The sequence below is a fragment of the Stegastes partitus genome, unplaced genomic scaffold (genome assembly GCF_000690725.1).
Source record: "Stegastes partitus isolate 25-593 unplaced genomic scaffold, Stegastes_partitus-1.0.2 Scaffold963, whole genome shotgun sequence".
Lineage (NCBI taxonomy): Eukaryota > Metazoa > Chordata > Actinopteri > Pomacentridae > Stegastes > Stegastes partitus.
Window position 1 is genome coordinate 23,384 of NW_007578694.1, and position 22,326 is coordinate 45,709.

The 22,326-nt window shown below is 39.5% G+C and overlaps 3 protein-coding genes across 4 annotated transcripts; 2 read left to right on the forward strand and 1 right to left on the reverse strand.

Annotated features, from left to right (window-relative positions):
• Positions 1-664: 664 nt before the first annotated feature.
• On the reverse strand, positions 665-8,462 carry cfap251 (cilia and flagella associated protein 251). Its single transcript, XM_008294444.1, has 20 exons — positions 8,268-8,462; positions 7,971-8,111; positions 6,063-6,172; positions 5,856-5,964; positions 5,451-5,531; positions 5,274-5,351; positions 5,134-5,175; positions 4,762-5,030; positions 4,486-4,662; positions 4,127-4,377; positions 3,867-4,018; positions 3,507-3,683; positions 3,205-3,389; positions 2,989-3,103; positions 2,528-2,691; positions 2,346-2,436; positions 1,441-1,584; positions 1,132-1,360; positions 898-1,008; positions 665-796 (listed from the first exon to the last, which is right to left on the reverse strand). The coding sequence occupies exons 1-20, from the start codon at positions 8,460-8,462 to the stop codon at positions 675-677; spliced, it is 2,943 nt and encodes a 980-aa protein (XP_008292666.1). The 3' UTR covers positions 665-674.
• Positions 8,463-9,985: 1,523 nt separating this feature from the next.
• Positions 9,986-17,719, forward strand: LOC103366651 (rab5 GDP/GTP exchange factor-like). Of its 2 annotated transcripts, none has more exons than XM_008294427.1 (9): positions 9,986-10,267; positions 12,612-12,796; positions 13,101-13,228; positions 14,671-14,822; positions 14,919-14,988; positions 15,078-15,213; positions 15,303-15,397; positions 16,250-16,506; positions 16,599-17,719. In XM_008294427.1, the coding sequence occupies exons 2-9, from the start codon at positions 12,621-12,623 to the stop codon at positions 16,995-16,997; spliced, it is 1,413 nt and encodes a 470-aa protein (XP_008292649.1). In that variant the 5' UTR covers positions 9,986-10,267; positions 12,612-12,620; the 3' UTR covers positions 16,998-17,719. The 2 variants fall into 2 exon arrangements, with proteins under 2 accessions (XP_008292649.1, XP_008292651.1); XM_008294429.1 differs by having other exon boundaries at positions 9,986-10,244.
• Positions 17,720-18,965: 1,246 nt separating this feature from the next.
• Positions 18,966-22,110, forward strand: psmd9 (proteasome 26S subunit, non-ATPase 9). The gene is made up of 6 exons (XM_008294430.1): positions 18,966-19,132; positions 19,234-19,333; positions 20,618-20,811; positions 20,957-21,058; positions 21,273-21,361; positions 21,648-22,110. The coding sequence occupies exons 1-6, from the start codon at positions 19,004-19,006 to the stop codon at positions 21,673-21,675; spliced, it is 642 nt and encodes a 213-aa protein (XP_008292652.1). The 5' UTR covers positions 18,966-19,003; the 3' UTR covers positions 21,676-22,110.
• The last annotated feature ends 216 nt before the right edge of the window (positions 22,111-22,326 follow it).

Below are 22,326 nucleotides of genomic sequence, written 5' to 3' on the forward strand. Positions count from 1 at the left end.
TGACTCCCGCTCATGACCCTTTGCTGCAGGTCCTCCCCCCTTTCCTGTCTCACTCTCTCACTATCCTGACTAATAAAGGCAAAAAGGCCAGAAAAATTCATTTTAAAAAAAGATAATTGTTAAGAAGTGTTAAAAGCCTTAAAATAAATTCAATTTTTATTGCAGAAACATACTCTCACACTTAAAATTGTAGAAAAATGTAACCTTCAACTCAACTCAAATGAAGGGGGTTGTGCAACGTATTAACATTAAGGGTGCTAATAATTGTGGGACACATGATTTGATGTAAAAGAATTATTTTTTAATGTGGGATTTTTTTTCACACTGAATAAATGCACTTGAATTAAAGGTTGAATTTTCCTCTTTTTTTCATTGTGGTCCTATATTATTTAGAAAAAAAACTGAATTTACAAGAAGCTAAAGAACACATCTTAACCAGGGGTGCCAATAATTATGGAGGGCGCTGTATATGTATCAAAAACTACTTACTACTTTTATTTTTCTACATGTCATTCCCCCCTCCCAAACAAAGCACATTCCACTGTAATATTGTTTTTTTTATTCATCACATTTTACAACACTAAAATGTCTGTTAGGACATGCTGTAGAAAGAAAACCTAAAAAGAGCAGTGACATCAACACAGCATCTCCCAGCAGACAAGTTGTTGCTTTCATCACTCTGGAGGAGGAGAACTGCCAGTCTGCTCTGCTGATGACAGGAAGCCCAGGATGTAGCCTGTAAATGTCTCCGCAGAGATCTCATTTGGAATCGCATCCTCCGGTGAATGTTCTTCACCTGGACACACACACACATCAAAAAGTGATGGTTGTTCTTCAGCGATTATGTGACTTAGGTGCATAGGGTGTGGCTTGTGAGTATGTTTTTGTGCTACATACTATCAGATTTGTCGTGCTCAGAACATCCTGCTCCTTCTTCTTCCTTCTCTTCATTGAGGCCTAAAATTGCGGTAAAACACTCTGCCACCTCTTCCTTGGTCATATGTTCTCCTGTCAATAATATCAAAAATTAAGCATACGTTGGATGCTGACAATGAAACATGGAACAGCAGATAAAGATTGTTTGACACAGCTGAAAACAGGTAGACTAATCCTTTGCTGCCTGTAGCGCACCTCGAAGCTGTAGCAGTTCCAGCAGCTCACATCTCTGCAGAACAGGCTGCCCTGTGCTGTGGCAGTCACCAAGGACGCGAAAAGCTTGAACAAGCTCATTGCTGGAAGTATCGAAGGCTGGCCGATGGTTCACATACAGCTTGATAAACTCCTCCAGGTCAATGTCAGTTACATATTTTTTTGTTTCGGCATACTTGCTGAACTTGACCTCATTTTGCATGTCTTCTATCTGGTGAAAAAAAGACAATTAACTGTTAGTACAGTTCTCTTATTACAAGCATCAAATTGCTTTTTTTGTAGTCACTGTACCTCTCGCTCAGTAGGGAAGTAGGCCAAAGCTCTCATCAGAGAAGGCACCTCGGACAAGGGAATTTTTGTCGACACTTGCCGTTTATCCACTGAGTCCAGGCCTTGATGACGGATTTGGCAGTAGTAGAAAAAGTCCTCCATCTCCTATGGTTAGAAAATTTCAGAAGACTAAGAATCTGTGGTTAAAATTGCATCATAAATTACTGTATAAAACTCATAGCTCAAGCAGGAATGCAACTTTAAGTACATGATATCTGATATCTCAATCTTGGGGTCTTGTATGTTCTAGAAATACAAAATATGTGTGAATATGTCACAGAGCATTGCTCTTCAGTAGATGATAGAAGACTGCATGCTTGAGTTTAAATTTCTTCTTAAAAGTATATTGTCGCTCAAAGTACATTTTCCAGTTTTCGACACTGGTTTATATTTCTGTGATAATTTAAGTCATAATTACAGTCACGCTAGTAATGCATAGAAAGTCAGCAAAAAGTAGTCACAAAATAATCAGAGAAAACCTAAATAAAATGAACCCAATTGCATTGTCAAAGCTAACGTGTCATCATTACTATCAAGCACATGTAGAAGGATAATCAAGAAAGCTGAAACAATCAGATCTACTCAGTGACACTATGTTGTTATCACAGACACAAAGTGCCACTAGGAAGAGGAAACATGTTCAACCAGCATACATGTTTCTGAGCTGCATGCTAAAATAATAACATATCAGTGAAAACACAGGACAAATACTTCTGTGAAACTAAAGAATGAATATCATAAAGCTCATTAAATCAAAAGAAAAAATAAAATAATAAGTAATGCTTCTCCTTTCAAGCCAATTCAGTAATCAGAGTTGTTTACTTAACACTCAGCAATCGTAGGAAGTAAGAACATTTTTAACTCACCCTGTAGAACTTGCCCCCTTTTCCTCCATCTAAGAGAGTGTAAAATGGTGTGAGGTCCTTTCCACCCAAGGCAGCTGCTGCCTCCATCACACTGCATTCACAACAAGAGAGGGGACCAATTACACTCATTACACTGCTCATGTATTTCCTCTGCTTCCCAGGCTGGCACCATTGAACCTTACTTTAAGTTTATTTCCCACATGAGGACAGTGCAGTCCGATCCTCCTGCAGTAAAAAGAAATCGGCCGTCGTAGGAGCAGGCTAAAGCGGACGCCCCTGTCGGATGGCAGAGCAAAGCATTCGACTTGTAGGGATTCCCATCCAGAGGTAAAATCTGGAGACCCACCTATAGGACGTACAAGACACTCTTAGTGGAATTATCAATAATGTGAAACACTTTGTTTTGCTTTTTTTCTTTCAACACTGACAACAAGCATCAGACTAATACATTGAGTAAAAAGACAGAAAAAAATCTGCACACAGTGTAGTGCAGGGTTAGACACAACCTGTCTGGGGTAAAAACACAATAAAATGCACATGAATAATCTGTATTAACACAGAGTCTCACTTTAATTTTATAAATCCGGCTATTTGATCAATTTTCTTAATAAAAAAAATACTACAGACAAGTTGCAGCACTGACCTTGTCCTCTGTGATGAATGCCAGGTAATATGAGTTTGTCTCAGGTTCTTTAGACTTGGGAAGAACCACTATTTGCTTAATGGGAGAACCGTATGTTGGGCCGAGAAGAGTCTTTCTGTTTTTTGTACAACATGTAATGCACACTTGTAAGATTTTTTTTTGCAGTGGCAGCAGTAAGTCCCATAAAATGTGTTTTTGTTGCAGTATTTTACAGACCTGCACATCTTTGTTGTACTGTTGAAAAGCTTCATCTTGTACTGGTCTGAGGCAATAAGAAGAAACTGCTCCTTGGAGAGGGGTGGATACCAAGTCATGCACATCGGCACAGCACTTTGCTCAATGCACTCTGAGCTCAAAATGAGGAGCTGGTTCACGGTGCTGTTTTCCAGGTCATACTCCACCTATTGTTCAGTTCCACACATGACACGAGAGGTGTGTGCACTAAAAATCCTATATCAACAGTATCATAATACTCCAAACTAGACAATAGTGCTACAACTTTGACAAAGTGGACTAACCAGTTGGCGGTCCATTCCCAGAGAGAGCAGCCTGGGTTGCATGCTGTCCAGGTGAACTCCAAAAAGAAGGTCTTTGATGGGCTTGTAGTGAGAGCGATATCTGCCCAAAAACATCCAGCGAGGTGAAGACCAATTATCAGTCTGTAAATGGAACACTGTCACTGCTTTTCCAGCATCCTATCCATAAAAAAAAAGAGAGATAAAATGTTCACATCATACTTGAAGTTATAAAAATGCATATAAAGTATGGGTTTGCAATCTATGATCACAGCCAAACTAGGTCAACATTTTATCTGAAACCACTATTGCAACTGAATTCATACACTTAAAAAATTGAGACTAATCCAAAGACTCGCTCACCGCAGTGGCAAGATACTTTGAGTCTGAGGAGAAGGTGATGAGATGGATGCTGTCGTCAGTGTAATGGAAACATTCCTCGGGGTCACTTTTTAAAGTGCTGGGATTCAGTATGTGAACTGCTCCATTGCCAAAACCAGCTGCCAGGTATAATCCTGTTTGGAAACAAAAGTGCAGCTCTTAAATGTCAAAACAGAACAACAAAACTCCATCCAGCTGCTGGGAAACACTGGTTACATGGAACAGCAAGCAGACTCGCTCACCTTTAGGGTCGAAAGCGACACACTGAATCTGCGTCTCTGTCTCAAAGACCCTGCTGCCAGTGATTACTTTGTTGTTATAGTCCCACACTTCTAAAATGCCCCTTTTAGTGCCCATGACCACAGCTGGCAGATGGGGGTGGCAGGCCACCGTGGGTAGAAGCTCAGTGTTGTCATGCAGCAAGATTTGAGGGATGCTGCTTTGTTTGTTCACATGTACAACTGTGGAACTGATTGTGGAAACAACAAAGTTCCTGCAGGAAGGAAGAGGACAGCTGGGTGAAAATGCTGTATTCTTGGTTTCTTTTTTTGTAGCACAAATTAGTTCAGACTTAAGACATAATATATTGTATTTATTATACCTGATTATTAGTGGTTTGGCCTCCAGGGTGCAGTCCTCCAGATATCCCTCTGTGCACTCTTTGGAAAAGGAAATGGAGACAATAGCGTCCAGGTTGAATTTATCGTACCATATCAGAAGCTTGAATTCTTCATCATAGAAAATGATTTGGCCTTGAGCATCAGCAGTTACAATACAGCTGACATCAAAGCACACACAAACAAAAAGAGATTAGAGACCAGAAAATACATGTCATATTTAAAAGGCAACGACAATGAATATTTCTGACTCTGGCTACCCGTCAGTTACGGTGAGAGCAGTGATCGGGTGCTGCTGGAGGCGGAATAGCCTAATTCTGTCTTTGGGTTGGGACTGGTTTGCAACTAGGTCCTCCATCACGTCCCACACCATGATGCTGCCTTCAATGGCTGTCAGGACCTGAGGCTTTCTCCAGTGAAAAATAGACCGACTGAGCGACGCATCAGATATGCTGACAGTTCCAGAAGGGCCAGGAGCAGGCCGAGTAAATTCAGTAGCATTGATCGCATAAGTGGCAGCATCACTGAACTGCAATGGTGAACAGATCAAACATTTAAAAACAATGTTTATCAAAATACTCAGGAAACATATCTGACAACATCAGATACAAAATTTGGATGATAATCTTTACCCGCTTGAGCTTTAGGGCAAAGTACCGCAGACCTCTATGGGCCTGAAAAAAGAACAGCTGATCAATGTCATAAACATACATACTGTACCGTGGTTTTCAGTAAAAAATAAATAAAAATGACGAAGAACAGTTAAACTTACCGAGCTGTAGAATAATAGATGACTTTTACTCCTGCTGACCAGCTGAGTGCTATCGTTTGGATTAAAGATGATGTAATCCTGAAAAACAACTCAATATTTGAACAGCTGATCTTGTCGCTGCCACGTGCAAAAAATTGTGTGACATTGAAATGTTAAAAGAAAACAAACTTTACTCACTTGAAAACCATGTTTAGGGTTGAGTTCAGTAAACCACAGAGGCTCACGTGTTTCATTGGTCCAATCCCAGATACACACACACTAAAAATATCATCATATGATTAATAGGCTGTTAACGAATGTGAATTTACTTTAGTATGAAAATTGAAATTGCAAAAAAGTAAGAGTAAGACTAAGATCCTAAATACACAGATAAATATTGTGCACTATGATATCATCAACTAACACTACTTCTGAATTAGAGTCCTGTCAGTATTTCTTATTAATCATCAGGGACCAGACTTTAAATAAATTCGTCCCCTCACCCCAAATAGTGCACTTCCATCTAGACAGAACAATGCAGAGTTTTATCTTTTAAAAATGTTTAATTGAGTCTGTCTATTTCCACCATTCTGTCTTACTTACTTGAACTTCTTCGGCCCCAATGGTTACCAGATGTTTTGTGTCTCTTGAAAACGCCATTGCAGTGACACCTTTGTCCGACTGACAATCGAACAGTGTATGCACAGGAATACTGGGATATTGATTACACAAGCGGTTACCATAAAGATAACATAAAGAGCAATGGTTAATACATAAAAATGCCTTAATGTATGTAGAATATAGAAATACCCAGAGTAGGAGTCCCATATGATCACCATGCTTTTCGACCCCTTGTCTGCTGTGGCAACCCAGCGTCTGTCTTCACTCACACACATACATGAGATGGGGTTGGAGTGACCCTGAAGACGAGTATAAACAGTAGACTATTTAAAATCACACCTTGACATCTATTATCAAGAGATACACTTTGAGGTCCAAAAGTCTGAAACCACTAATAAAGATACTTCTATTTAGCATTCACTGCAAATGTAATACTTTCTTGATAACAGATGCTCATATGTCTGATATATGCACATGGATTTTACAACTAGTGTTTGATGTGCCCCCCGTTTTCTTTGTTAACAGCAACACTGGAGCTGCATGGCCTCCACAAGTTTGTTCTAACCTGATGAACTGTGTTATCCCAGCATGATCTCACATGGATCCAAAAAGGTTTCGTGCGATGTTTGGAATGTTTGTGCATCTTCAGATGCCCATAAATGTTCATTTGGGTTTAAGTCAGGTGACTGTGGAGGAAAGTCCAAGACAGTCAGCACTCTTTGGTCTTCTTTTGCATCACAAGCTTTAAGGTGTGTTTGGATTCATTATCCTGCAGGAGAATTAATCCTTCTCTATAAAGCTGCAAACCAAAGGGTGCAAAATGTCTCTGCAGAATGGATTGCTGCTTCTTCTTGATCAGGATGGAATTGATTTGGTGCAAATCTGTCTTGAATATTCCCACTACCATGGTTACTGTAGATGTACTATACTACAGTATCATTCTCTTTTCTGTTCATCTCCTTAACTACACCCTTTTTTTTTACTGCTACTAATCTCAGACTTGGATTCATTTGTAAATACAACTTTTTTCCATAATCCACCATTAAGTGGTATGTCTTAGGCCACGTGTATGGACTTGTTTAGAGATGCTACTTGTCCTCTGAAAGCACCAGTAGACAGTCAACCTGTGACAGTGGTTTTGCTGATTGAAGTCTTGGGTTCTTTATATAGAACATTGTGCTGTCAAGAGTGAACAAAGCTTGATGCATTACTCTTATGATTGTGTGGTCAATTTCGGTCTGTCTGATTGTGCTTTAATACAAGTGATCCAGTCTCCACAAAGTGCTTTAGAGTACCATGCTCTGCCTCTTTAGAAGCATTCAGTCTATTCAGTATCTAGTGATGAGAAAGGTCCTCTCTGCTCATAATAACAATTTGAGTAATAACACCTTCACTTAATTCTGACGCCATGTTTCCCACTATCATAATGCTACTTACTAAGGGAGGTTCAGCTGTAAATTTGAGGCATAGCCATATTTATTAAGTATGAAGTTGACTTACTTGAACAAGCCGATGATAAGTAGGTCAAATCCATATGAATACCATCTGAATGGTACTTCATTGGAAGGATTCAGTTTGTAAAAAATGTACCTCTTGGTTCAAATGATTTAACACAGTTAATGCCACGTCAAAGCTTGACTGCTGAACCCTAAATAGTGCAAGATTTGAAAGATTATTTATTTTACATGACACAACTTCATGAGTTCGTGTTTCTAAAACTTCAAGCTTTTTGATTATTTCCAGATTTTCCATGAAAATATAATATATATCTCAGACTTTTGGACCCCACCGTTTGTAGCTACAGTGATATTCAAATTACACATAGTACAGTCTTTGTCTGAGGGAAGCTGACTCACATTCCTCAGAAGCAGTCCGGAGAGCTTCAGTAAAATGCAACTGGACTTCTCTTTTTGTTTTTTGATAACTCTAATCCAAGCTGCTTCTTTAGTTCTACATAACTAAAGATTACTCAGATAAAGACCAAAAAGAAAAGTGTAGTTGCTTTATACTGAAGCTCTCAGGACTACCATGACCTGGATGACTAAGAATCTACACAGACTGTTCCTCAAGACGCTGAAAACTAACAGTGATTTTTACCTGAAGTATGTGTTGGGAGTTGGAGGTGTGATTATAAATGATCCCAACGTTAGCTGCAGCATAAAGGACCACCAGCTGATCGTGGTCTTGCAGAGTGAAGACGGGGAGAAAAGGATTCATCCCCAAGACCCATTCTAGTGACTGGATGAAGAACAAATTGTGAACTTTCTGTCCTGCAAAACACTTTTTGTTAAAGGTGACAATTTCTGTTGAAACTTTCTTGACTGCAAGTGCAGAGGGTTGATATGCAAACAGTACATATGGTACATATATACACACTCAACAAGGCATACTTACCAATATGTGTGTTCTGGTGTGAGTTTTCTTCACTGGGAAAAGAGTGTCTCTGGTTGCAGTGTAGACTTGAGACTGTCCAGTCATCCCGGCCTCGGCATCCTCACTGCTGTTCCTCTGCTTCTCCTCATCCTCATCCTCGCTGTCCTGCATTTTCTGCTTTTCAGCTTCATCAGATGTTGCTTCAGCATCTGACATGATATCCAACCCCAAGGAGATTAGTCTCACTTTTTAATATTTCTCATAGAGCTTTCTCAGCTACGTTCGGTCAAGATAACGGCGCTAACGGCAGAAGCTAACTTAGTTAGCTCGAAGCTAAACTAGTCAAAGAGTAACCTTTTTCAACAAACTGCGCAGTTAATAAGTGAACCGACACACATCAACACGACATCCGTTCTGTTGCAATTTTATCATTTCCAAGTTTTAAAGCTGAACGTTTAAAGAACCCGTCTGTTTAGTCTTAATTGTTCTAGCTGTAGCGCGAGAAAACGTGAGCGTCTCGTTGCCTAGTTACCACTGAACGACAGCACAACAGCTTAAAGTTAACTATGTTACCATAGCAACAGCTGCCACGGTCCCTGATGCCCTATTTGTCTATGTGACAATTAGTTTTAAGTGCAATACAACATTAAAGTTCATATCCACTCTTTTCGTTTCTTTTAATCTCTCAGCAGTTGCCTGATTTTTTACTTTTTTATTATTTTTTAAAAAAACTCATTCATCGCTTTTCTGCCTCTTATTTAAAATCTTAGAGCAGCTGTCCTGTATATAATTCTTCACTGGCTGACCTAATATGACTGTTACACATTTACAACTCATTCAAAATGCTGCTGCAATTCTTAGATCCTTGAACTGGCTTCCACTGAAATACAGAATTAAAGTTAAGGCCCTACTTATTGTCTCTCTGTCTCTGGATGGTCTGGGATCAAAGTATATTTGAGATATGTTCGTTGAGTACAAGATTAGATTGGATTCAACTTTATTGTCATTGCACTATGAACTAAGACATCGAAATGCACCTTAGTATCTACCCAGAAGTGCAAAAGAAACAGTAAAAGTGCAGTGTAATGTAAAATGGTTAAGTGACACTTCAAGCAATGTTAACAGTGCCTTTATATAAAATGTATAAAAACTTTATCAATTCCACAGAGAAATGTGGAGCTGTGCTCTCAAATGTGAACAATAAACGACAATTATATGTAATTACGATGTATATGCCGTTATTTTACCATTATTGGCAACATGAACGATTTACTTTCAGTCTTGCAGTTTCTAAATATGTCCACTGGAGGGCAGTAAAAGAGTGAAAAATATGACTGTGTAGGTTTAGCATAATTTGACAAAATATCATTAAATTTTCGCACAGTATATTAAAACTAATATAGATATGTAAAGCGAATGAAAAGCAAGCTACAGGAATGTGCTTTTTAGTAACTTCATGCTAATGATAATTAATCTCGATAATCAAGTTAACAATTTAAACGTAAAGACAAACACTTCTGTATGGGTTTTTCAAAATAAAATTAATAAATAAGTAGAAGCGACAATACTCACTCTGATAAGAGGCATTGAGAGCAGAAATAATAATGCCACCATGCTTGACCTGAGAAGGTGATCTGTGAGATGATTTTGAGGTTTTGTAAGCAGCAGTTTACAGCCACGACATAACTTTGGTTTGAAAGGTAGACTAGTTGTAACATTTTAACTTTGCAATTTCCTCCTACAGCCCGTTTCCGTTTGTCGTTGGGAAGCGGCTGAATTTCTTGCTGCCTTTCAAGCTTTAACTTATTTTTTTGTTTAGTTTGTCGCATATTTCCGCCGCCTCTGCTTCATACTTTCGTGTCTACATGTCATTAACCGAGACTTAAAAAGTTGTCATCGTCGTTGTACGAACTATGAAGAGTTTCCGAGACCGTGAAGACACCAGAAAGTGACGAGAAGGCGGCAGTTAAAGCTTGTTATGGTTTCACCCACTGACAGGTGAGGAACGTGGACGTGTCGAGGTGAGGAAGCATTTGATTGATTAATTTATTAATTGATTGATTGATTGATTGACTGATATAGTGATTGATGTACTGATTGGCTGATCCAGTGATTCACTGAGCGTCCGCTAGCGTTAGCATTAGCCGGTGGTTCTTATCGCCAATCCTCTCAGCTGACAGTCAGCCGCTCCAGCTTTTAGCTAACAGCCAGCACTGCGCTCCTAAACTGACAGTTTTATTGTGTGAATGTAGTCAGAGGCTGAACAGTTCAGCCACCACGACAATGTTAGTGTTCTGCTGCAGTGTTAAATATTGTTTAAAAGTTCACTAATTGCGTCAATGAACAGTTGCGCCTCCAGATATTTTTTATTTTATTTTATTTTTTATTTTATTTTTACAGGGGTTCAGCATTTCTGTTGTTATAGTATAGAGGCTAGTTGAAAAATCAAACTAAACCACATATATGGGCTGTCAAACTGTCAGCTGTCAACAGGTTGAACTTGTTCGTTCAAACTAGTTTGACCTGTTGGTGTTGGTCAAACAAGATCTGTTTGCAACTCCATATAGATTCAATGTACACATTTCACCAAAATCATAGTTAGCATCTGACAAGTCCAGAAGCAAAACTGGTTAGTCAAAATGTTACTGATAACAGACTGCTGAGTGTAAGGCCTACTGCAAACATGACTCCTGCATAGAATATACTAGAATGTGGCACAGTGACTGGTAACACTGCAGTCATGTTAAGCCATCATGCCAATATATATATAGATAAGTAAAATGAAGTTCTAAGGCCTGACTGTGAAGCTTTTTTCAAAGCAGAACCACAAATGTCACAAAACACAAAAGATGTTCCCCCGGGCTCTGGTGGCTGCTGTCCCTGTTCTGGTTTTTGACAGCACTCAGACAGAGACACCTTTGTTCTGGAGACCTTTTGTGTGAAGAAATCTTTTCCTCCTGCATGTTATCAGATGTACATTATACTGCGTTACAACTTTTAGGCACAATAATGACAAGCCTTACAAAAACATTTCCTGTATTTTTATGCCAGTGTCAGTGGTTTGTTTTCACTGTGGTGACAGACTGAGTAACCGGGATGTATGGAAAAACCCAAATAACCTTGTCCGTATATTGAGACAGACTTAATGTGAAACTGCAAAAGCTGGCATTAAACCCATGTCAACAAATAAAAAAAACCATACTCATCATCTTTGACTGAAATCTCAGGATTAAGCCTCACACTAAAAGCATCAAATGGGCGCCCCTATAGCTGACCTGGTTGAGCGGGCGACCCAAGAACAGGGCTGTAGTTCTCCAACGCAGCGGTTGTGAGTTTGAGTCCTCCCCACGACGGTTTGCTGCAGGTCCCCCCTCTTTCATGTCTCACTGTCCTAACTAATAAAGGCAAAAAGGCCAGAAAAAAATCATTTAAAAAATGCATTTTGGCAACTGAAGAATGGAGCTAGACTGCAGCAGTTTCTCCCTTAAGCCAATACAGAGACACTGCTGCACAGTTTTATTACCTCTTGGACATACTAATGAAAAGCTCTCTGATCTGGTCTTGTCAAGAATAATACATATTGCCACTTCAGCTGCATCAGATATCTGTAAAGTTGATGAACAGGCCCCACAGCAGACTGGCTGCTGTGTTGGCATAGCTGTTACAGTCATCTAATGGTGCTTTCTAATAAACTCGGACAACATCTATTCCAGGGGTGTCCAATCCCGGTCCTCAAGAGCCACAGTCCTGCATGTTTTAGATGTTTCCCTCTTTCAACACACCTCATTCAAATGATCAGGATCGTTATCAGGCTTCTGCAGAGCTTGATGATGAGCTGATCATTTGAATGAGGTGTGTTGGAAGAGGGAAACATCTAAAACATGCAGGATTGTGGCCCTCGAGGACCAGGATTGCCCACCCCTGGTCTAAGGTCTGGTTTTAAGTTGTGCTCTCTGCCGTTGATGATCAGTGTTACTAGTTATGCATTTCATATTAGAACAATCTGTCAATATCTCAAACTCTACTAGTTCAGCCAAAATGATATTTTCATCCCTGCAATGGAAGCACATCTAGAAATCCTGAAGTTGAGGCGCACTGGTAATCAGTGCTCTTGGGTTTTGATGTTCTGTGTTGCAGCATTGTGTCGTCATCATGAATAGCAATAATCCCAGCTGCTTCGGGTTATGTGTCAAGTTTAGCACAACCAGCCTTTTGTGAACATGGGAGCTTGTGAGATTTAGGGCCCTGAGGGTACAATCACAGAACAAGCTGAGTTTTATTCAAACGTTTTGACTTTCAAATGAATTAGTAGAACTGCAGAGTATATTGAAACACTTTTTTGTTTTTGGTTAAAATGTCCAACAGGTGGAGTATATGAGAGAAAGCTCTACAATGTGGACAGACAAGCAAAGGGGAATCAGAGTTTCGAAGGAGGAGCTGCTCTGTAAGAACGCCTGTGGGTACTATGGAAATCCTGCATGGCAAGGGTTCTGCTCCAAGTGCTGGAGAGAGAGAGCTCGTCCAGCCGGAGCCCCGAGACAAGACACAAGGTAAACTTTAATGGCTCAAATGTGCTTCACCACTAAAGTGTTGGTGTGTGAATGGATTCTTGTCACAGCTGAAAAAGCAACTCATGATAGAAATTAAATCCTTGCCGCATTGATGATTACCTGAACAGAAATGCTTTATTTTGGGGATTTAACATCACTAGCCTCTGGATGTGTAAGGGCAGCTATGGTAACATCCATAAACAGATGTATCAAAAGGAGACAGATCAGACGAATCTTCTAAAATCTGTCTCCTGTTAGCGTAAAACAACTTGGTTCGGCTGTCTAATTCTGTCTTTCCTTGTAGACCGAGCAATGATGGAACGCCACCCACCTTCTCCAAATTTGAGGAGAAGAAAAACATTGAGAAAGGTCGTCGAATTAATACCATGAGGAGACTCTTCTGGGGCAGCCCATCGCCTCCAAAACCTCAAGGTAGTTCTTCTAGCTTTGTGGAGTTTGCTTTTCTTGTTCTCAGTTGCATCAAGTCAAATGCTGTCTGTGTGTCAGCTGCTTGATCACATTTGGGTTGTACACGAGCTCAACTGCCTGAAGGAGTAAAAGTATGTTGGGCAAAAATGAAAGAAGCCCTAAATTGATGAAAAGCTTTTGGTGCAACACAACTAAGAGAGCTAGTCACCACAACAAAATGGTAAGACCAATTTATGTCTCAAACTGAACACTGCAGTTGCCCTTGTCTTGAGATCCTACAGAATGTATTGAGATCAAAGCAAAAACCGTTAACCACTAACCTTCTAGAAGGTCTGTGTTTGCCTTCAGCACAATTGTAGATTGTTTCTGTTAAGCTGTTTGTGGCAACTTCCACAGTTGTTAGAGAGGCCGAGGCTGGGTTCTGTCTAATTGTATGACACGCTGTCGCTTCCTAAATAATGCACAGAAGTCCGATACGTTTCTCTCCTTTTATTAAAAGTGATTTATGATTCGCAGGCATTACATTGTACTGGGCTACGGTAAACTCGTCAAAAATTTAAAGACACTTCAGCGTAAGTCAATCAAGCGTAGCAGTCAACAAAAATTACAGCTACCCAGCCCTCCTCTCTCTGGCAAAACGACCGCATGATTGACTGTCTGTCAGCCCTTTTGACAGCTCAACCTGTCACCAACTACACCATGTGACCCATGCTCCACATCACCATGACAACCAAATAAACAAACTATGAACCCAGTGATCAATACTCAAAAAACAACATTTGTGGCTCCTACACTGTTGTGTCAGGACAGTTCTAAAAACTGTCTCGTAGTGCTTAACGATTAATTTTCATCAAACTTTGCTGTCCTGCTTCATAAGGATAACTGTAGATAGTGACCCAAAGAAAGAAAATGTGCACACAAGCTGGAAAAAAGAGTTTCCTCTGCCTGGTAACTGGGCTCAGCCGTAAAGGTAGGGTGAGGAGCTCGGGCATCCAAAGGGAGCAGGAAGTAGAGTCGCTGCTCTTTTGCATTGAAGGGAGTTAACTGACGCGGTTCGAGTTACTGATTAGGACTTTCTTCAACTAAAAACAACTAAAAACTAGGAAGCCACGAGGTAGACACAGACACAGAGAGTGAGATAGAGTTCAAACATTTAACACCAGGTGTCTCACCAGCACATGATCTGTAGTTGCAGTTATGTAATACCAAAATTGTTTTCCCAGCTGTTTTTGCTTTATTATCTGAGAGACTCTTAGGTCCACAGGTATTTGTTTATGATGCAAACCTCTCCTGTATATGTGTACTTTGGCCACTTATTCCCCTTTATGCTTTACTGTGTTACTTAATGCAGAGACTACGCGAGCAGCGTTTCAATAAATGCAGCCATTGTGTGTATCATGTTGTGTCCAGTAATCAGAAATAACATCCACTGTTTGTCCCTCCAGAGTCTGCTGAAAGTCGTGCAAATGCGTTGAAGGCCTACCAGAGCCTTGAGCCTGGGGACTTCACCGGTTTCCTAAAGATACTGCGGAGCCCTTCCTCCCAGCGCTTGCAATCCCGCTGTACAGCTTTCCTCAACACAATGGAGGCCTACCATGTAAGTATTGGTTTAAAGGTTCAGTATTACAATTCTCACAACCTTCCCTTGACATGTCAGAGCTGTCCAGATCACAGATTCACATTTTGTTTACAGGCTCTGCCGGTACAGAAGCAGTCAGAGATCGTGCAAGATTTCTACCAGTCTTTTGCTGAACATTTTCGTGGTGAGTAGGGACCAGTTCACTACGTTTTGGGCTCATTCTGAAAACATGAGAATGTTAAATGACTTTTTAGTTGTTTCTTTTGTTTTCAGGGTTGCCTGAGGCTCAGGTCACTCAGATAATGGAGCATGTAGAGAAGTTAATAATGACACGCTTGCACAAATGGGTTTTCTGCCATGACAGCTGTGATGATGAACAGAAGGACCTTGTTCTCCAGAGAAGGATACGGTCGGTAACTTATGTGGGTCACTTGTGTTGTTCATGATGTAAACCTCTAATCTAAAGTCCTGTTTGACGCTGATGTTTTTACTCTGCAGTTCCTTAAATTGGGTGACTCCACAGATGCTGGGCGTCCCTTTTCCAGAGGAAAACACTTCAGTCACAGGCGACCCCTTTCTGCCGGCGATAACAGGTGATTTAACACCTTAAAGGAACAGTTTGGAAATTCACTTAAATGCTTTCTTGCGAACAGTTAGATGAGAAGATTAATGCCACTACAGACTTTAGAGATTCTTGTGAGCAGATTTTGTTATCTTTGTACAGAGTAAGACTATCTGTTTCTCCCTGTTCCAAGTCGTGATGTTAAGCTAATCTAATCTAACTGAAGCCTTATATTTAACTGATGAACATGAAAGTAGCTTTAATCTTCACATTTAATGGCTTGTTCAGACTGTTCAAATCACAAAGGACTAGACTATGTCTCATGGCAATTCTAACAATCTAAAACTGTTCACACTGACAACACCAACAGAATTTGATTTGATTTTGTTTTTTCGTGCAAAGAACAGATTCAGATGGAGAATTTGCTATAATTGCATACATACTACAAACTGTACTACAAACTCTGTCTCCAACTTCAGACACTTGTTTTTTAGGTGTAATTACTTTCTCAAAAAAGAGATGAAGCACACAATTAAATTCTTTTTTTTCCCTAAAAAATTTTCTATAGCTACCATGATAATATTGTCATTGAGAATTATTTTGGCCACGACAATCAGGTTGTGAAAATCTGACATTGTGACAGCCCTGTTCTGAGTCATACAGTCTCATTGGCTGCAGTAGTTTTCAATGTGCGATTATACGTGACGAATGATGCGTCCAGTGGGAATAGGTCGTCACTCCGAACCAAAAAGTAAACAAGTGTATTTCCTTAAGTGCTAAACTTGTACTTTACTGAAAAGTAATAGAGGTACATTTCTCACCTGCTGTAAACATTATGAAAAGGTCTAAAATGTTCTCCTTCCCTCTGTTTTTTCCCCAACAGCCATAATTGAAATGGATGCCAAACGAGCACCTCAAGACAAACTTGCGTGTGTGTCCAAATGCAGCCAGCATGTCTTCGAAGCTCTCTCTACGTCAAACAGTGAACCCGCTAATGCTGACGACTTCCTGTCAGGCCTGATTTATGTGGTGCTGAAGGCCAATCCACCTCGCCTGCACTCAAACATGCAATATGTGATTCGTTTTGGTCTCCCTCACAGTCTCATGGCTGGAGAGAGCGGCTACTATTTCACAAACTTGGTAAGTTGATCATAAAGTTGCTCATCTGTCATAAACAACAAGATGTGAGGTCCATTGGTAACTCATGCGTCTGCCCTCGTCTCATCATTTAGTCTTGTGCGGTGGCCTTCATTGAAAAGCTGGATGGGTCAGCACTCAACCTCAGTCCAGAAGAGTTTGAGGGCTACATGCTGGGTCAGCGTGCTCCCTCTGCAAAAAACAAGAGACTGCAGGCTGCCAGTGACACACAGCACCTGTTAGAAGAGCTGAAAAACCGGCAGGAGAACCTGGACCAAGGGATGGATGCTCTCAGTGTGCAACTACAAAAGTGGGTTCAAACAGTTCATTCACAACTGGATGAGGCAACAACCCAGTTTGCTCTGGTGCAGAAGGAGATAACGGCTCAAGTTGAACTCTCACAGATGGTTTCATCTTCAGCTCAGGATGACAACGAGCAGTCAGTTCTGGTGCTGAAGGATCAACGTGCAGGTCCAAAAGATACAGAGTGTTAGAGCTATTGCGAGAAACTCCTCATCTGGTACTCGATTCTCTTTAATCATCAGCACTAATGTATGAAAGCTGCAAGACAGATAGGATTTCTATTCTAATGCCACATTTGCACAAGCTCCAACCATAGAAGTAGGCAAATTCTAAGCCAGTTAAAGATGAAGGAAAACCTCCTGAAGGATGCTTTTTTACATTTCCTAACACATGTCACGCAGTTTTTAATGACTTTGCTAAAAAATGATTTGCACTTGTGTCCCATTTGTGGATTAAGGTCAATAAAATACATTCCAATTTATAATAACAAATGTGATTAAAAGTAACCGTTAAGCACTCAGGGTACACACAGCACTTAGGGACGTCATGTAAAACTTAAGTGTGCTCATGGAATAACATTTTTTTCTAATAGTTTATACCACTGTGCCTATATGTAGACTGATGTGAAATTTGAAAAAACGTGCTACAGGAGAAAAAGTTTAGATGGCAGTTGTAAACCACTACAAGACAGAGGGTGTATTTATGAAGAACTGTTGTATCTGAGCAGCGTAACTGTCCTCAACATGTTGCTTTTACAGTCCAGTGCAAAATTTGTAACATGTTGCCATTTTCTTAGTGTGCAGAAGCTGCACATTGTTTACAACTGTTTAATGGTCTGTAGGAAAAATCAAATTTATTATTCTGTGATTAATGATTGTATCCAATATTATATTAAAGTAATTTGATTCAGTTGTATGTGTATTGAGTTTTTCTGAAGTTAATGCTTTGTAGAACATTTAAACAGGTAAGTTTTAGGAATCAAATCCAACACTAAACTAGCAAGTATGGTAATACTTTAGTGTAGTGCCCATAATAAAAACCAGGGCTAAGTATGTGGGGGGGCTAATGTTTCATTACGTAATTACATGTGGGCAAATCTATGGGAAATGTTATTTAAATGTTATAGGAAGGGGAAGCTGAAGGGACTAAATAAAAGAACTTAATGTTTCTGCTCTAGTTACTTATAGTCACTTACACTGTACTATGCAGTATCTACAGTATATACTGTAAATACGAATGGTAATATTTAACTAAGTACAACAGGTATGTTAACATAAGTAGTCACACTTATTTTTCTTTGACAAAATTGCTCAACTCCAATTTACACCATTTCTCAGAGCTGGAAAATGTAGTACAGGAAGAATGATCGGATTTCCAACTTTTAGATGGTCCTTGAATGCCTCATGTGTGGTGTGCGGTTGCATCAGGAAAATTAAGCAAATCTGAGCTTAAAATTCTGACATTTTATCAAATTCAGTCTGTTTTATGTCTCGTTCACAAATAAGTAGTTTGCACCCAATTCAGCAAAATACAAAAACTCTGCAGGTTGTGTCTACACAATGAGAAGATGGAGAGAAAAAACAAAAAAACTTGGATATAATAGAAACATGGCGTAAAAACAGTATAGAGGAGTAAGTTGCATGGTGAAATATCTTTCTAGAGCTTTTGGTCACAGTTTGTAGAGGCTGCAAAAAATATTACTAGGGAAGATCTATAGTATGTGGAACCACTGCTTATTTCCTAGTATTGGTAACACCTGGGGGCATTAGGGAAAAAAAGGGGTTATACATATTACTCCATTTTTTTTTCCTTTTTTGGAAAACATTAAAACATTAAAATATTTAAAAAATATTATTTATATATCTATAATTTGTAGTATTATAACTGTATCATACTGCACAAAATACATTTAGCTATGGTTGTGCTGCTTCCCCAGCGGGGCAGGACTTTATACTGCAGTAAAAAAAAAAAAAAAAGAAAAGAAAAAAAGAAAAATTAGGCCACTGTGAGAAAAAAATACAAAATAAACAAATAATAATAATGTTTAAAAAAAATAAAAAAATGACAGCAGCACAACAAACAAAAAACGCCGGCTGCCCGGTGTTCAGAGGGTGAACTTCCGTGTTTGGGGCCGTAAAGCGCTGCGCTGCCGTCAAGAAACAGAAAGAGAAGGAAAGGTGAGCCCGAGGTAGCAGCCATGAAGATGACAACGGAAACCAGCAGTTCTGGAAACTCTGAAATCACCATGGATGATGTAAAAAACCTTATTAAGAAGAAGGACGAAATTGAAGAGCAGATAAAGGCTTATTACGACGTGCTAGAAGACGTAAGTCAACTGTTAGATAAGTAGACAGACGTAGCACAAAGCTAACTCTGTGCTACAAGTATTTACATTCAGTGTTGTTGTTTTTTTACTTTTGCTTACAGCAGGGAGTCGGAGTTGAAGGTCCCCTGGTTGATGCAGAGGGTTACCCTCGAGCAGATGTTAATTTATACCAAATCCGGACAGCAAGGCACGAAATTTCATGTAAGCAGCAGTGTTTTTGTTTCTAGTGTTTTCTCTGATAGCAGGAAACGTTTATGCAACTTAGTCTGTGAGAATTATGTAAAAGGCGGATACTGTCATTCAGCTAATGGAGTTGTAATTCTATAATAAGTACATTTGTGTGGTTTGATGTTGAGTTATAGCAGATAACGTTGTCATTCCTCGAGCACTACTCGTGTAGGGACGCATCTGTGCGTTACTGAAACCAAAACCAGGACCTGATGTTGTTCTCCAGAACATGTGTTTTTATGGCTGTAAATGTAGTTTTAAACCGTGTAGTGCAAAAGGTTTTCATTTATTTTATCTTCAAATAAATAATTCTTCAGACAGAGTGAATGTAAAAACACACAAGTGAACTGGGGAAATGTTGTCATTAGTTACTAAAGATCATAGCAGCTGATATGTGTAACATGTCAGTGTATCAGTGGAGGGCTGCAACAAGGGCTGCATTTTATTTATTTATTTATTTGTTTACACTACATTTTTAATTCTTTGGTATATAGTTTGTGATGTGAAGACTTGATCTTTCTAGAATGATTTGGGAGATTTTGTAGGGGAGTACATCTGCAGAGAATTTTTTATTTATTTTTATTTATTTATTTTTTTAAAGTAATAAAAACAACAAGCCATTAGAGATCATTCTCATGTGGTTAATGCTGCCAGAGGCATCCGAAATAGCATTTTGCTTTGAAAGACATTCACATCTGGCATTGCACTGGTCATTTAAGTAAGTTTTAAAAAAATCATTATGTTGCCTCTTTTAGTACAAGACACTGCTGATAGAAAACCTGTTGTTGGTCAACATCATTCATTCTGTTGCTGAAATATTTCCATACAACTGATATTGTTACATTTTGCCACCAGATCTTCCTTCTCCCCCTTTAAGAACCCCTAAATCAAAGCAAATAATGTTCTATCAGTCAGACTTGTCCTGTAGATTAGTCATGGAAAATGAGGGTCGTAGGAGTTTTCTTTTTGTGTCGAGCAGCAACAAGGTTCTAACAAAATGCTATTTTGCCTTATTATTATTATTATTTGTGTGGCTCGCATGTACACATCGCATTGTCAATGTTGTGAATGCTGACAATATATTGTGTAGCCCTAGCTGTAACTAATACTTACTTTAGTTTTTATGTATCTGCTAAATGTTTTCTCATTTTATCACATTTATTAATTATTTGATTATTCTCTGAAATTTAGAAAACAGTAAAAAAAAAAAAAAAAAAAAAGTGTCATTTTAAAGACAGAGCCTTGATCATGTTTCAGGCCTGCAGAATGATCACAAAGCCATCATGGCAGAAATAGAAGAAGCCCTGCACAAGCTGCATGCTCGAGAGAAAGCCAAGCGGGAGCTGGATCAGGCCGAAGCCCAGGAGGAGGCGATGGAGCAGCAGGTCACCCTGCCTCCTCCCTTTGCACGGGTGGACGCTGTGACAGAAGGCTCGCCTGCCTCTGGAGCTGTGAGTGACGCTTTTGTTTCCAGGAGTTGATTCAGAGACACCATCACAGTTGTTGAACCTTAAGAGTTTAAAAAGCCCTCAGAAAAGACCTTAAAACGTATGTTTTTGTTGCTGTGGTTACAGCATCTGGTTGTTTCTTTTACAGGGTCTCAGAGTTGGTGATGAAGTCATCGAGTTTGGTTCTGTGAACACGGGGAACTTTCAGAACCTCCAGAACATTGCCTCTGTGGTACAACACAGTGAAGGGGTAAGAAACAGCCGTAATCCACAGCTGCCTTCATGGGCAATACTGTAAATGTACTTATCTGTTCTATCATAGTAGTTTTATTTGGGGAGATTCAGTTTGTTTTGTAATTGTGTTATATCTGTTTTATTCATATTTCCCACAGTTGCATGGTGTCACTGTGGCTATAGAATACGTTATTATCTTGAGTGTAAACTGCAGTCATGTTCTTGTACAGAAACCATTAAGGGTGACAGTGATCCGGGTTGGCCAGAAAGTTCACATGAACCTGACGCCACAGCGATGGTCAGGCAGAGGTCTGCTGGGGTGAGTGAACGAGTCAGACACAGTCACAGTTGTGTTTGGATTGAGACAGATTTCAATGTAGTACAGTCACTGATATTTACAAACAGAAGAAAGGAAGAAAAATGCTGAAAAGCTTTTAGTAAATGTTTTTATTTGTGTGTATTTTTTTGCTATGTAGTTATACTGTTGAAATACTCTTTAGTATACAGTTAACATTGCTTTATAATTCTAATAGGTGTCTATTGGTCTCACCAGGTGTAAAGTTTCTGTACGTGTCAGTCACAAATGTGTTCTTTGTCTTTTTCAGATGCAACATTGTTCCAGTGCAGCGGTAATCACCATCACACTTTGCAGAGTTCACACTGTGGAAACCTTTCCACCACTTACATTCTCCCCGAGTGGTTTTAAACTGACTTTGTGCAAACTGCAAAAAACCCATCTGTTCTAATGAGAACTGTAGTTTCCTTCACACAAGGACAGTCTTCAGAATGGGATACGTAAAAATCAGGTGTCTTGCTGTTCAAGGGGTTGAGCTGAGTTTACTGATTGAGAGCTGAATAAACGTCGCTACCTTCTAGTGCTCTGATTAGATTTCTACGGGTTAGAGGAGTGGGCTTTTGGCATTTAGAGTTCGTCCTCTTGTGAGTGTGGATGCACTCAGCAAATGTTATTGCAATTAGTCTGTTTGATTAATCTCTATATTTTGTGAATGTGAGCATTTTGGTTCAGGATTGATGAGAAAAATAAAGATATTCATGCCAAAATCTGTAGTTTTTGGAATGTCTGGCTTATTTTCAAATCTTAGGAAACAGACGAGCCATCAAACATCATCAGCAAGCAAAAAACCATCAGGGGATCTTTGTGAGATGATATATTATTCAGTTTTTCCCCACATGTAATTAATTTTGCACATGTTTAAAAGCTGAACTCTTTAGCATTCAGTAAGTTAAAAAAAACCCAAAACCTTAATGCATTATATTGATTGA

Bases quoted from the DNA above. Each gene is read 5' to 3' on its own strand.
- cfap251 (XM_008294444.1), bottom strand. From the start codon at position 8,462: ATGTCAGATGCTGAAGCAACATCTGATGAAGCTGAAAAGCAGAAAATG. The intron at 4,378-4,485 runs GTATAATAAATA...TCCTTCCTGCAG, and splicing joins GCCAAACCACTAATAATCAG to GAACTTTGTTGTTTCCACAA. The intron at 1,585-2,345 runs GTGAGTTAAAAA...TTCTAACCATAG, and splicing joins AAGGGGGCAAGTTCTACAGG to GAGATGGAGGACTTTTTCTA.
- LOC103366651 (XM_008294427.1), top strand. From the start codon at position 12,621: ATGAGAGAAAGCTCTACAATGTGGACAGACAAGCAAAGGGGAATCAGA. The intron at 13,229-14,670 runs GTAGTTCTTCTA...TTGTCCCTCCAG, and splicing joins ATCGCCTCCAAAACCTCAAG to AGTCTGCTGAAAGTCGTGCA. The intron at 15,398-16,249 runs GTGATTTAACAC...TTTCCCCAACAG, and splicing joins CTTTCTGCCGGCGATAACAG to CCATAATTGAAATGGATGCC.
- psmd9 (XM_008294430.1), top strand. From the start codon at position 19,004: ATGAAGATGACAACGGAAACCAGCAGTTCTGGAAACTCTGAAATCACC. The intron at 19,334-20,617 runs GTAAGCAGCAGT...ATCATGTTTCAG, and splicing joins AGCAAGGCACGAAATTTCAT to GCCTGCAGAATGATCACAAA. The intron at 20,812-20,956 runs GTGAGTGACGCT...TTTCTTTTACAG, and splicing joins GCTCGCCTGCCTCTGGAGCT to GGTCTCAGAGTTGGTGATGA.